The following is a 15,810-nucleotide window of genomic DNA, read 5'->3' as shown; positions in this document are numbered from 1 at the left end:
GCATTTCAGAGACTTTCATGTGGTTTTGTAATTAATAATTCTGCTCGTGCAGTTTTCTATCATTTGAACCCTATGGAATTTCACACGTTCTAGAGTTTGAGTTCTGATGCGACTGGAAGCTTGTTTCTGGCATGGAATAAAAAGATGACTTTTATTTCACAGAGTTCACCTTTTTTTCTCTTTTTCTTGCAATTGTGACTTACAATTCAAACTTTTCTTATCAGAACAGCACGAAAAAGTCAGAATTAAGATAAGATAAAAAAGTGGCATTTGTTTGACACAAGGACAACACAAACATCATCCACTTAGGCTGGTTTCCAAATACTTGAAATCTCTTTATCTTGCTCGAGCTGTCTATCACTCTTACGGTTAGTAAGTAAGTTAGTAACTGTTTTAGCCTCTTCTGTCCTGTTCTTTTCTAGTAACCCTTAGCTGGCAGTTTGGTGCTGTGTGATGCTCTTGTGTGTGGTTCCGGCTGCTCTGTGTGAGTGTGTGTGTGTGTGTGTGTGTGTGTGTGTGTGTGTGTGTGTGTGTGTGTGTGTGTGTGTATGTGTGTGTGTGTACTGTTGGTGTCAGCATTCTACACTGTCAAATCGACCTCCCCTCACTGGTCTACACCGGGTTTAGGTTCACAAAAGATGGGATCACAGCTCCACAAACCACCAACATGGAGTGGATTACGGATGGGACGCACACACACACTCCGGGCTCCCTGACATCTCTAATGCAATGCTGACCTTGATCTAGTCCGAGAAGTTGAACTTTCACTCTGACCTGCAGGATGGCTGCCCCAGAAGTGTGTTGAGATGAATGTTGAGAGGCTGCAGATGTATGCAACCTCAGTTTCAGCATTGTTTACACATTTTCTTCACAACTGATCATTGACCTTGGGTAACACTCAAAAAAACTCAAGAACACGTCCAGGTCAAATTTCAACACAGATCAAAAAAAAAAAAAGAGAAATAGTTTTTTTTTTTTACAGAGAAATACAAACATCTTATACAATCTAATGACACAAAATTAAGTGTTAAAGTATTCATGCATTATAGTAGTATTATCATGGTGGCCGTCAATAACTGACATACAGAAATATAAAACAATAGATGAAAACCTAAAAAAAACCCAAATGAAACTAATCGACAGACAAAAGTAAGTTGAAATACTAAAATTACTCGAACTGAAATAAAAAAAAAAGATATATAGAAATATCTAAGCTTCGGATGCGACTAATCGTGATTAATCGATTTGACAACACTATAAATAATACTATAATAACTAGATATGCGGCAGTCCTGTGGGAGAAAATGCCTCGTTGATGCTAGAGGTCAGAGGAGAATGGGCGACTGATTCAAGCTGATCGAAGAGCAACTTTGACTGAAATAACCAATCGTTACAACCGAGGTATGCAGCAAAGCATTTGTGAAGCCACAACACGCACAACCTGGCGGATGGGCTACAACAGCAGAAGACCCCAACGTGTACTACTCATCTCCACTACAAATAGGAAAAAGAGGCTACAATTTGCACGAGCTCACCAAAATTGGACAGTTGAAGACTGGAAAAATGTTGCCTTGTCTGATGAGTCTCTGATGATTTCTGCTGAGACATTCAGATGGTAGAGTCAGCAGCCATATCACCCTGGAGCCCAAGACCGGTTGCCCACTGAAGCTAAGCAGGGCTGAGCCTGGTCAGTACCTGGATGGGAGACCTCCTGAGAAAACTAGGTTGCTGCTGGAAGAGGTGCTAGTGAGGCCAGCAGGGGGTGCTCACCCTGTGGTCTGTGTGGGTCCTAGTGCCCCAGTGTAGTGATGGGGACACTATACTGTCAACAAGCACCGTCCTTCGGATGAGACGTTAAACTGAGGTCCTGACTCTCTGTGGTCATTAAAAATCCCAGGATGTCTTTCGAAAAGAGTAGAGGTGTGACCTCGACATCCTGGCTCAATTCACCCATTGGCTTCTGACCATCATGGCCTCCTAACAGTCCCCATATCTGCTGTTTGGCTTCATCACTCTGTCTCCTCTCCATCAGTAAGCTGGTGTGTGGTGGGTGTTCTGGCGCACTATGGCTGCCGTCGCATCATCCAGGTGGATGCTGCACACTGGTGGTGGATGAGGAGATACCCCCTAACTATGTAAGCGCTTTGAGTGTCTAGAAAAGCGCTATATAAATGTAAGGAATTATTATTATAAAATTATTATTATTATTAGAGTCAGAATTTGGTGTGAACAGAATGAGAACATGGATCCATCATGCCTTGTTACCACTGTGCAGGCTGCTGCTGGTGGTGGTGTAATGGTGTGGGGGATGTTTTCTTGGCACACTTTAGGGCCCTTAGTGCCAATTGGGCATCGTTTAAATGCCACGGCCTACCTGAGCATTGTTTCTGACCATGTACATCCCTTTATGACCACCATGTGCCCATCCTCTGATGGCTACTTCCAGCAGGACAATGCACCATGTCACAAAGCTCAAATCATTTCAAATTGGTTTAACACATTGGTTTCACATTAATCACCAGTAGGGCAATGCAAACGTTTTGGCTGAACGCCTTCTTCAGTGTGTTTTTTAGTGTGTCATGGTTTTAATTTAATATATTGTCGCACCAAAATAAAATATTAAGTGATAAAAGAGCACAGTGCAAACGGTGTTACTAGAGATAATTCACATTTGAGTGAAGCTCTATCAGCCTTTATTTGATCTGATGAATCAGACTGAATTGAACTAAAGGCCAACAGAAGGTCCTGATTACATGTTTAGCTCATTTGAAACAGGCCACTTCAAAGAGCCGTCTAGCATCATAATAGGTGTCATGGCAACTGAATCAGGCTGTCGCCATGGCGATGGTCACAGTACTTCACAAGCAGGATGATGAAAGGAAAGAAACGGTGGATAATACATGTGCGCACCTAGTGTTTGCATTGGTTTATAATAGAAAGTTGTTGGCATTGAAACCCAACAGTGGCAGAAAACGATAAACCAAAAAACCCCAGTGTGTGCATCTAGAGACTGCTGCCAAGGGTTGTTGTTATTATAGTGAATTAAAGCTTGACATGTCCAATGTTTGTGATCATGCTGTGCTGAGGTTTGCCAGCGCGTGAGCAGTGCTAAGAGTGTAGCGGGACGGAGGGAGGCGGTGAGCCCTTTGTGCCGGGCCTCCTGTAGTCTCCTCCACTGGAATTAATTAGGCTCTTTCTGACAGAAGACACCCTTCAGTCCAGCCCATGTCCTCAAACACACACCAACATCAGCACAGACAGACGGACTGTAAAACATCACACCTGGAATGGCTATAAAAGAGGTAAGGACTAATATGACAGACACTGAATGGCAAGGAGATTCAATATCATTTGCGTCCCATTTGATGTGGATCCAGTGCGAATGCTCCGGTTTTAGGGCAAACTTATGATGAAATGCCAGATAAAAAGTTTTAGAGACATTGGTTTTGTCAGTTGATTTAGGTTTAATGGCTTTGTAATGAATGGATTTTATGGTGACATTGGATTTTAAAAAGATTGATGTATTTGCTTGTTTTTTTGTAGCATCGCAAAATGAAAACTAAATTATCGTCCAGCTTTAATCTGCTATATGAGACCATGTAGATGTTAAGATTATAATATATTTTGAACATTAACCTAATGTTGTTAAAAACTATTATTTATAATGCATCCAATTTTAACGCATGTGTCTGTTTTTTAAGTGTCTGTGTTTACGTTTTGTCGAACCACATTTGACATTAAATATATACAAATTCTCATGTGATCACGTTGGTATTGTGATCTTAATATCTTTCATCGTTTAGCTACTCTAAATCTATTAAAACATATTTTAACATTATGCCATTTCTAACAATTCTGGTAGAAGTTTATTTCAAAATAATTTGCATCAATATATTGTCATATATGTTAAACTGACTTTAATTTTAACTAAAGAATTTTAGGTTTTGTCCTATGGCCATTTTGAAAATGAACATTCATATCATCAGTAAACCACATATAGGTGTTTGTGTATAATGCATGTAAATGAGCATAAATTACTTGCTGGTTTTGAAAATGTTTAATGGTGCTTAAAGCAGTGAATTGATCCCAGGCTCTGTCTCTTCTGTCGACTCGCACCAGGAGCTGAGGAGCCGTCAGTTCTGGCAGGGGATTCTGGCAGAAACTCTTGGTTCTCTGATCTTTGTATCTGCTGTGTTGGGCTCTTTAGTGCCGGGGCCGGACGGGGCCTCCCCGGGGCCCATTTACCCCGCACTGGCTGCTGGTATGGCGACTGTGGTTCTGGGATATTGCTTTGGTGAAATCAGTGGGGCTCAGGTAAAGAAATGTGATTTATTTATTTGTTCTTCTGACTCGACACAGTGTTTTCAAAATCAAGCTCATGGGTTCAATTCCCAGGAAACACAAAAATGCATAATGATACCTTGTCGATTTGGATAAAAGCATCTGCTAAATAAATGCAAGGAATTGTTTAAAGAATGAATGAAAGTCTTAGAGGATGCATGTGGGAGGTTAGTTGAAGGCGTAAGGAAGTGTTCTGCTGTTGTCAGGTGAATCCTGCGGTGACTGTGGCCCTGTTGGCCATGCGTAAGGTGGATGTGTTGAGGGCTGTGGTGTATCTGCTCGCCCAGTGTTTGGGTGGGATCCTCGCGGCTGGCCTCATGTACCTCTCTCTGCCCCTGAAGACCACGGCACAGAACTTCATCAACAAGGTTCAGAGGTTTTCACCACATGGGACATGTTCGGATCAACATACTCATATTTTGTCCTGGACCTACATACATATACACTTGTCAGATTTTAGGGTCAGGCTTCTTTCAGCCTGGAATTTCCCACTGATTTTAAGGCTATTAACCCTTCATATTTCATACACACATTTCTAAGGCCTCTAAATGAGCAAACCCGCTGCACACAATCTGCATCCCTTCGGTTGCACTTTATTTTGACAGTCTGCTTTAGACAGTCTGCTAACTATAAGTAACTAGTACATGTCAACTAGCAGTCATTAGAGTATTAGTAGACAGTCTGCTTAATATCTGATATTAATACTTAATTTTGGCAGTCCCCCAACAGACATTCTGCTGATTATAAGTAACTTTGAAAGTGCATTTATTCTGCTAACCCTAACCCTAACCCTAACCCTAACCTATCAGTCTACTATGCCCTAATGAGAGTTAGTTGACATGTAGTTGGAAAAATCTTACAGTTAGTAGAATGTCTAAAGTGGACTATCAAAATAAAGTGAAGCCATACCTTGTGTCATCGGATTGATCGTTTATACATTTTTTTTATCAAGTAAAAGGCCTTTTATTATAGTTTTTTAAAATGTCTCCCTTCAGGGATTCTCTGAAATCTGACTCTAAAGTAAACATAAGAATATCTTAGTATTATAATAGTTATATAATAGTTCAAGAGGAACACTTACTGGACTGAAGCAACATATATATAATTTGAGTGTAAAATATGATATTAAATCAAATATGATATATCAGGTTTTTAGGGATGTTTATTGTTCATCTAAATATCATCTTAATATGACATTATTCAGAGATGGAGTGACAACTGATATTTACATTTATTTTCTGTAAGAAGTCTGTAAGATCTCACTGATTTACATCGCAAGCTGCTAGAATTTCGTTTGACTTTTTGGCCATTAAAATATCAGCATCTGCATCAAACTGAATAATTTAATTCATTTTGGCCCTCTGAATAAAATAAAGTAGTTTTTTCCTCCTCAAATATGAGCTCCATATTCTATATCATACTATATAAACAATAAAAGACTTGTATATCAAATAAGGTACAAAACATAAAGTAAATCCACTCAATGTTAACATACCAATCCATCCATCCATCCATCATACATTCCTTCTCTGAAGGTCCCAGTGGATATGAACGCAGGTCAAGCTCTCGGGATGGAGATACTTGCCACGTTTCTCCTGGGTTTCACCGTATTTTCAGTGGAAGATCAACGCAGGAGAGAAGTAAATGAACCAGGGAATCTGGCCATTGGATTTGCTGTGACCACTGCCATCTTCATGGCTGTGAGTGTGTGCAAAGCTTCAGCTGTAGTCTGAATTTATGTAACTAGCAAATGTTTATATGTAAAGTGAAAAAGATTTTCTTTTACATTAGAAATTAAAACTTTTATTCAGCAAGAACTTTAATGTATTCAACTGTGCATTAAATTGATAAGTCATGTACAAAGTTAAACATTTTTTTTAATGAACTTTGAAAAACAATTTATCTTGGTTTCTACAGTAATATTAAGCAGCACGACCAGCATATTGCCAGTGCTTTACAGTCGAGTGAAAGGAAAACTGAATGTAGTGTCCCTTTGACAGCAATTTTTTATTAGATTCATTATTCTTTTTATACAAATCCCTTTATTCCCTTTATTATAATGATCCCTTTATTCTATCCTTTATCAGCATTTATTATTGCAAATACAAATAATAATAGCAACACTAAACGAAACCTATGTGTGTGTGGATTTAGGGGAGGTTTTCTGGAGCCAGCCTGAACCCTGCTCGCTCTCTTGGTCCCGCTATAATACTTGGATATTGGGAACATCACTGGGTAAGCAAAGCTAAACTATACTAGCTCAACCAAAAAACTAGTAAACAAACAAATTTTTACATTTTTAACAATTATTTTATGTACATTTATGAAATATACTTTGTGATAAATTACACCAGGATTAAATTACAAAAAAACAAACAAAAAAAACAAACAAACAAAAAAAACAATGGAGTTTCTAATAAAGCTTTAATTTTTTTCTCTTCTTTTGGAAAGTTTTCCATAGATAGACTGACAGCTTTCCTGTCGTAATGTTGAGAGACAGATTCAGTATTATTCAAAATCAATAAAAACAGTTAAATGCTAACACGGAACATGATGCAAACCTGCAATAATTACACATGTTAAATAACACAAATAACCCTTATGTATTTAATCCCATTTTATCAACCAGTGTCTTTGCTGCTGAACTTTGATGCTCAGTAAACAAATATAACTTAAACATAACATTTGTTTCATTTTTTTATTGTTGAACTTTTTTTCTCCTGCATCTTATCTTCATGTAATCCAGAGTAGCAGCACAGCTGAAAGTTTTGTTTTAGCTGCGGTAATGTAGACGTGAATGAACATTTAATTCATTTAATAATAAATTAGATTAGATATAACTTTGTTTATATTAAAAACAAACAAGCAAGCCCAGCCCAGATTTAAAAAGAAACCCATATGTAATGTAACATTACTTTCCATAAAAAGTAATTAAGTAATGTAATAAGTTACTTTTTTTCAGGGCGTAATGCAATATTTTAATGCATTACTTTTAAAAGTAACTTTGCCCAATATTGTTTGTTATGGTCTCCGATGTATTTCGATTAGAGTTTACCCTATGGTTTAAGAGTTCATAGCATTGCTAGCACACAGGTAAAGAGATGAATATCAATGTAAAAGGCTTTTCTTCAGTTTTTAAAATGCTATGTATCCATGCTTTCTGTTGTTTTCAGGTCTACTGGATCGGTCCAATCCTAGGTGCAGTGCTGGCTGGAGTGTGTCACGAGTTCATTTTTGCCCCCAGTGCGTCCAGACAGAAGCTGGTGGCTTGTTTGACCTGTAAGGACATTGAGATTGTGGAGATGGCCAGCGTGTCTCGATCGTCCCTGTCCACTGTCACACAGAGCGCCATGAGAAACAAACAAAGCAACAAACTGGAGCACAGCTAAGATCACATTCAGCAGCCTTTTACAGTATACTTACAGTCACAAACAACCAATCAATGGCTCTTATTCATGAAACAGCTAATCTTGTGTAGGTTCTTCATAACCATTCTTACATGGATTGCACAAGTACAGATATTAGAATGTTGTTTTGTTTTTTTTTTGAAGATGAACAGACTGTTGAATAATTAGACAGAATATTAAAAATAGAAAATACTGTTTTATTTTTTTTTAAGTAAAGTTTTGAAACCTTGGAAATTTGCATATCAAATATGATACAGTGTGCTTTAGAGGATCAACCAGCACATTGTCATCTAATATTCCATGAAAGTCTATAATAATGTTTTCATATTAGAATGTTCTGTTGCGGATCAGAAGTGCTGCTTAGTGCTGTATTAAGCTGTTTATGTAATGAATACTGTTTGTAAAAAACCCACATCTTGCACAAGGGTAGTTCTAAAAGTGCCAAACATACATGCTTATGTGTCTTCAGCTTGCTATCATGGTTCAATAATACTACATACTTTTCCCTAAATCCTATATGTTAACCAAATAACTGCAGAATTTCAGTGTGAATTTCATTTTATGGCAAAAGTTGAAAGTGTTTAACAGAATTTGAAGTGTTATGTATGTTATTGTGTTTATTGATAGTGTTATTACATCTTTTGTTGAATTATTTCATTGGAGCAACTTTCAGATTTATGAATATTGGGATTATTAAACTCTTCCTAAACTCGTCATATCAAACTGTAATATTTTGTAAATGATTTCAGACAGGAGTATAAGCACACCCGCACATATACAATAACTTCTGGTTTTTATTTCCTTACATGACACAAAAATGTTTTCTAATGTTTAGAATGCTGTTCTACAAATGATTCTGATCCACATTTCTACTTGTATAACTGTAGCAGAATGTAATAAACTCGAATATTACACAGTTTTGCTCCCGTGTTCTTATAGAAAGCATGTTGAACATGCTAATACACAATGTTCAGTGGCAGTATACTCGTATCATCTCTTTTATGCATATAAATATGCAAACGCACATTCAAGTTCACAAATGCACACAGACAGTGTGTTGTGTTTAGTGTTCATGCTAGATATATTCATGCATAAATCATACATAGCAGCTATTAATAACACACACATGCACTTAAACAATAAAGAACATCCACACAGTGCCAGCAAGCATTTTGTTTTGTTCAGCGTGCATGTGTGTGAGTGTGAGTGAGGGAGTAAAAGAGATGAGCTCAGCGATCCTAATTCACCATCAGCTCCTCGAACAGAGGGATTTTCCAGGCTTTATCCGGCTATGAGCCCCCCACCCCCCACAACAACCTGCTCCACACACAATACAAACCTCTGTCTAATCACTTCTGCCCTGAACACACCAGAAGCACCAACAGCACTCACACATATATCCATAAACCACACTGCACTGAAAAAACATTCATAATGACTTATACCTTCATCTTTAGATGTTAGTCACATCACAAAATACAAGTCCTGCTGAGGACACACACACACACACACACACACACACGCACACGGACATATCTATCTATCTATCTATGATAGATAGATAGATAGATAGATAGATAGATAGATAGATAGAATGATTAAAAATAGATAGATAGATAGAGAACAACAGATAAATAGATAGATAGATAGATAGATAGATAGATAGATAGATAGATAGATAGATAGATAGATAGATAGATAGATAGATGTAATGATTAAAAATAGATAGATAGATAGATAGATAGATAGATAGATAGATAGATAGATAGATAGATAGATAGATAGATAGATAGATAGAGAACAACAGATAGATAGATAGATAGATAGATAGATAGAATGATTAAAAATAGATAGATAGATAGATAGATAGAGAACAACAGATAGATAGATAGATAGATAGATAGATAGAGAACAACAGATAGATAGAAAGATAGATAGATAGAATGATTAAAAATAGATAGATAGATTAAAAATAGATAGATAGATAGATAGATAGAGAACAACAGATAGATAGATAGATAGATAGATTAAAATAGATAAAATGATTACAAATAGAAAGATAGATAGATAGATAGATAGATAGAAAGAAAGATAAATAGATACAGTCAGATGATAGATAGATAGATAGATAGATAGATAGATAGATAGATAGATAGATAGATAGATAACAACAGATAGATAGATAGATAGATAGATAGATAGATAGATAGATAGATAGATAGATAGATAGATAGATAGATAGATAGATAGATAGATAACAACAGATAGATAGATAGATAGATAGATAGATAGATAGATAGAGAACAACAGATAGATAGAAAGATAGATAGATAGATACAGTCAGATGATAGATAGATAGATAGATAGATAGATAGATAGATAGATAGATAGAGAAAAACAGATAGATAGATAGATAGATAGATAGATAGATAGATAGAATGATTAAAAATAGATAGATAGATAGATAGATAGATAGATAGATAGATAGATAGATAGATAGATAGATAGATAGATAGAATGATTAAAAATAGATAGATATATTAAAAATAGATAGATAAGATAGATAGATAGATAGATAGATAGATAGATAGAGAACAACAGATAGATAGATAGATAGATAACAACAGATAGATAGATAGATAGATAGATAGATAGATAGATAGATAGATAGATAGATAGATAGATAGATAGATAACAACAGATAGATAGATAGATAGATTAAAATAGATAAAATGATTACAAATAGAAAGATAGATAGATAGATAGATACAGTCAGATGATAGATAGATAGATAGATAGATAGATAGATAGATAGATAGATAGATACAGTCAGATGATAGATAGATAGATAGATAGATAGATAGATAGATAGATAGATAGATAGATAGAGAACAACAGATAGATAGATAGATAGATAACAACAGATAGATAGATAGATAGATAGATAGATAGATAGATAGATAGATAACAACAGATAGATAGATAGATAGATTAAAATAGATAAAATGATTACAAATAGAAAGATAGATAGATAGATAGATAGATAGATACAGTCAGATGATAGCTAGATAGATAGATAGATAGATAGATAGATAGATAGATAGATAGATAGATAGATAGATAGATAGATAGATAGATAGATAGATAGATACAGTCAGATGATAGATAGATAGATATATAGATAGATAGATAGATAGATAGATAGATAGATAGATAGATAGATAGATAGATAGATAGATAGATAGATAAAAAATAGAGACATTGTGTGTGTGCAGATGCGTGATATTATTCTGAGGATGTGCGTTGTGTGTGTGTGTGTGTGTGTGTGTGTGTGTGTGAGTTCAGGTCAGCATTTACTCGCCCGATAAACCTAAATCCACATTCAATTCAGATAAAAATCCACAACTTTCCCAGATTTTTACAAGCTTTTAAAAAGCTAATTTTGATGAGATATTTCATGAACTCAGAGTCTGCCTCACCGAAATCTGATTGGTGGATTTGTTTTGTACTTTAGACCATGATAGGCCTCAAAAACACACATCCACACACTTTGAGCGCTCCTGTCTTAATCTCACTCACTTTGAGTTTAATGGAGAGAGAAGTGAGTGGAGAGGGGCTTGATATGGGATGCCCCCTTTAGCTTCTGCCTCTCGGGTGGGATTATGTCGTCACGCTGGGCCCCGGGGCCATTATAAATGCCCCCATGGCCCTTTTGTGGTCTGTCAGACCAGCTCTACTAGGTGTGGACAGGATATGCTCTGTAACCTCTTCTGTGTCGCTCATCTAGAATTAGCCCTGTAGATTTAGCCTTTAGCATCGATGTTCAGGTCTCTCTGACAAAACCCTCCAAATTATCTACGCATGCACACACACAACCACACACACCTCATGTTTCTTTAGCAGTCTGGGTGTTGTTCAGGCGAAGAGAAACGACGGTGGCAGAGACGACCTGTGTGCGGCTACATGTGTGACCGTTTACTCGCGGCTTCCCACACAGCCTCAGCTAACGGCTAGGTCTTTTAGGTGGAATTCCATCACTCCTTTCGCCCTCGTTTATCTTTTTCCATAAGCTAAGGATTTAACTTTTTGTGTACTTGTTAAAAAAAGGACAAATTATATTTTTTCCTCAAAGACACTTTCTTTAGCCATTTTGCTAATCCCAAATTACCGTAGTTTTTTTATTTTATAATAAATCACAATGTGGGAGTTCCGCTCTATGATGTTCTGGCGGGCGGTGTTTGCTGAGTTTTTCGGCACCATGTTCTTCGTCTTCTTTGGGATAGGCGCAGCTCTACGCTGGACCTCTGGGCCGTACCATGTCTTCCACACTGCCCTCTGCTTTGGTTTCGCTGCTGCCACGCTCATCCAGTCCATCGGCCACATCAGCGGAGGACACATCAATCCGGCCGTCACCTTCGCTTACCTAGTCGGCTCTCAGATGTCCTTTTTCCGAGCCTTCTTCTACATCTGCGCTCAGTGCCTGGGGGCCATGGCAGGAGCCGCGGCCCTGTATGGAGTTACACCCAACAACATGAGAGGCACACTGGCACTTAACACGGTAACAGAGCAATTTATGTATTTGATTTTATTATTATTTTGTATTTATTTGCACATTTTGAGTGGGTGTTTTACAAGAGTCCAAATGAGTATTAATGGAAAATCTATTTATCTAATAAATTTGATGTATTGAAATCCTATTCTTTGTATTCAGTACATATAAAGAGCACACAGTACAGAGCCCTGCAGAACTATATATCTATGTTGCAGTCTTACAAACTTCTATTAATATTTTTTTTTACTTTTTCGTGTCCATGTCTCTGCAGCTGCAGCCTGGCATGAGTCTCGGCATGGCGACTACGGTGGAGGTGTTTCTCACCATGCAGTTGGTGATTTGTGTTTTCGCCGTCACAGATGAGAGACGAAGCGGCCGTGTGGGGTCTGCTGCTCTGTCTATAGGCTTTTCTATCACTATGGGTCACCTGATGGGGGTGAGAATGGATATTTCAGTATTTGAATAAACTTGTGTGAGTATTTTAAGTGTGCATTACACCAGACATGTGCCTTGTTTGTCTTTGAACCAGATGTACTACACTGGAGCTGGCATGAACCCGGCTAGATCTTTCGCTCCTGCTATCCTCATGAGGAATTTCATCAACCACTGGGTAAGAAATGCAGTACTGAAACTACAGAAAAAAAAGTATATATATTATTTAGTGACCTATTTCTCTTCTGACAGGTGTATTGGGTGGGACCCATGATTGGTGGAGCTATGGGTGCCATCCTGTATGATTTCATGTTGTTTCCCCGTATGCGGGGTCTCTCTGAGCGGCTAGCCACTCTCAAGGGCACCCGATCCCCAGAGACCGAGAACCAGCAGGACACCCGCGGGGAGCCCATCGAGCTGAAGACTCAAACCCTATAAACCTGCTAAGAACCTGTGGACTGAAATCTGGCTCTACCTCAACGGACCATCTCGCCGCCTCAAGTGACTCTCAGTATGCCTCAGTTAATAAACTCCCACACTGAGGCTCACACATCCACGCAAAAATCTGAAATGAGCTGACATGAGTACACTACTTTGTTTAGTATTCAAGGTTTGTTGCTAGTTTCAACACAGGGCAGGGGGCGGAGCTGAGGCAGGAGTTCAGGTGGGTGTGGTTTATGGTGTGGGCGGGGCTAGAGCTGTTTATCTAGGCATGCTTTTCACTTTTCATCTGACTTCACTTTCACAATTCATTTTCTACAACACCAAGATGTGGATGTATATGCAACTTAACCAGGGTTTTTCCATTAATTTTTTTTTTTTAATATCCGTGAGAGTTATGCAAGTGAGTGCAAGTGTGTGGGTCATTTTGTGTGTGTGAGGGAAAACGTGCCCAGGTATGTATGTGTGTTTAGCTTGTGCATGATGATCAAGTGTATGTGTGAGTGTGTCTGTCTGCTGAGCAATTATTTTGGGTTTTTTATCATTACAGCTCGCTTGTGTTTGTACCATGCTAATGGTTTTTCCCCTTATTTTTACGGGACTCTAAGACACCCCAAACTGTATTGTTTGCAATGATATTCCATTCACTTTGATGTTCACACAAACCACCCGTTGACTGAACTGTTTTAAACACAACAGGGTGTTGTGCCCAATTCTGACCCAGTCAGGTTATTGCCCCCCTAGTATTGGTAAGTTTAGGAGTAGGTGTGGAGGAGGATGGGTTAGGTTTAGGATAAGCCAGTCAGGTAGCTACTTGAATGAGGGGAGTGATAATTTGGCAGGGGGTCAAAATTGAGAAAAACACTTGTCTTTTCAGTTACATCTCAAGTTTACAGTGTCTGTGTTGCCTTTCATTAAATCTTGTTTGAGGATAACATCCATGACTGGGCAAAAAAAGCTATATGAATCAAATCTGAATGCAAATAAATACATGAAAAAGAAGAGGCTTTTTGTATGTACAACTCAGAGTATGAATGCTGCAGAAACTAATATTAACACTAGATGGCGCTGTACAACAGTTTATGATCTCAGATCATTCAGGGTTTTATTATGGCGGGGTTTGATATGAGATAAAGTCATTAAGGAATAGAAACTGGAAACAAGAAAAATGAGCAGTACCTGTTTACAGTAAAGCAGGATGGTGAAAACCTAATCGGGAGACAAAACACAAACTCAATTCCATGAAACCAGAATTTACCTTTGGTAGATATGTTTTTATACAGTCTATGGTTTAAAATAGGGAAAACGGATCAGAAATATTGATGACTCATCTTGGACTACAATTTCTTGTTCAATAAAATTCTAATGAATGCCCCTCCTCCAATACTTGGCCAGTTTATCAACTGAAAGCAATTTCCATTTTGTTGTATACTATATAGTAAGAAATTACATGTTTTTATCTCATTGATGTGTACTTACTATTAACTGATATCTGATGGAGAGCCGGTTTCTCACGACACAGCGCCGGCATCTTGAAACGATCAACAATGAGCGCTTAATGTAAGTCCAAAAATTAAGTCCACCTGTAAGCTCGTGTGTGAACTACTGAGCATTTATTAATCTTAAACAAGTTTTTCACGTTTTCACGTTAATCTTGTAGAGAACTATTTAGAGTTATAAGTCATGGGGATTGTTTTATACCACCACCATACATGTTCATTACTACTCTCAGCCAACTTTCCGGGTCATAAAACTCGGAAAGACGTTCAAATATGTATTTTTAAAATTTTTTTAAACAACTTTACAAACAATAAACATAACCACAGTAAATATGAACATGAATACAGTACTAAATCAAACCAAATGAAAGGACTAAATTGACAGATGGAGAGGATCAAATACCCATCAAGTTAGTGTATTGTACATTTGGTGACTCAGAATAAAATGTTGATACTTTTAAATGACCATCAATTATCCACAGCATCTGGCTGTAGGGACTTACATCTGAAGCCAACCAAATGAAACCTAAACTCTTGGTCAAAACAGCTTTCAGTAGTATAGTCTAATATATATTTATAGCTGCGACACTGATTTCCATAAATATGGTCAGGGTCAGGATTATGAAAATGTGTTAAAATCTGCCAGTACTCATTTTTTTCCAACTTGACATGATGGTGGTGCCCAAGAGAAATGGCCAGAAAAACAAAAGAAGTGCACAATATAATGTGAACACCAAGGACGGTGCATAAACCTTTCATCTGCTTGGAGGAGGACTGTTTGTAAAGTCGTTCACAGGTGCTCATTTGGATTAAGGTCTTGAGGCTTCATGCATAAAACTTCCTGTAGTTTCCATAGTGATAGTTTGCCTACTCACAAAAAATATAAAACGACCTAATGCCTTCCATTGCCTTCATTTGCATAGGTTTGTATGCTCGTGCATGAACTCTTGGCTTCACTCCAGCTCTTCCTTTGAAGCAGTTGTTAAACTGCCTTCGGTTATTCATTGTAAGCACATGTATACTTCCGTGTCTCTCAATGAATTTGTCTGCAGAAACAAAACAAGTTCGAAAGAAGAAAAACAAACTCAACTGACATACACTCTGATGATAAATATAATCATATGAAGAATGTAACAAT

General features: G+C 37.6%; 2 protein-coding genes across 2 annotated transcripts; both read left to right on the top strand.

Annotated features, from left to right (window-relative positions):
- The first annotated feature begins 3,207 nt into the window (after positions 1–3,207).
- LOC127944678 (aquaporin-4) lies at positions 3,208–8,642 on the top strand. Its single transcript, XM_052540837.1, has 6 exons — positions 3,208–3,302; positions 4,120–4,314; positions 4,548–4,709; positions 5,877–6,041; positions 6,496–6,576; positions 7,515–8,642. The coding sequence occupies exons 1-6, from the start codon at positions 3,288–3,290 to the stop codon at positions 7,728–7,730; spliced, it is 834 nt and encodes a 277-aa protein (XP_052396797.1). The 5' UTR covers positions 3,208–3,287; the 3' UTR covers positions 7,731–8,642.
- Positions 8,643–11,495: 2,853 nt separating this feature from the next.
- On the top strand, positions 11,496–14,865 carry LOC127944679 (lens fiber major intrinsic protein-like). Its single transcript, XM_052540838.1, has 4 exons — positions 11,496–12,306; positions 12,572–12,736; positions 12,830–12,910; positions 12,985–14,865. Exons 1-4 carry the CDS (start codon positions 11,947–11,949, stop codon positions 13,168–13,170), a joined length of 792 nt encoding a protein of 263 aa, XP_052396798.1. The 5' UTR covers positions 11,496–11,946; the 3' UTR covers positions 13,171–14,865.
- Positions 14,866–15,810: the final 945 nt, after the last annotated feature.

The sequence above is a fragment of the Carassius gibelio genome, chromosome A23, assembly GCF_023724105.1.
Source record: "Carassius gibelio isolate Cgi1373 ecotype wild population from Czech Republic chromosome A23, carGib1.2-hapl.c, whole genome shotgun sequence".
Lineage (NCBI taxonomy): Eukaryota > Metazoa > Chordata > Actinopteri > Cypriniformes > Cyprinidae > Carassius > Carassius gibelio.
Note: the sequence above shows the minus strand (reverse complement) of the source record. Positions and strands in the feature narration are given on the sequence as shown.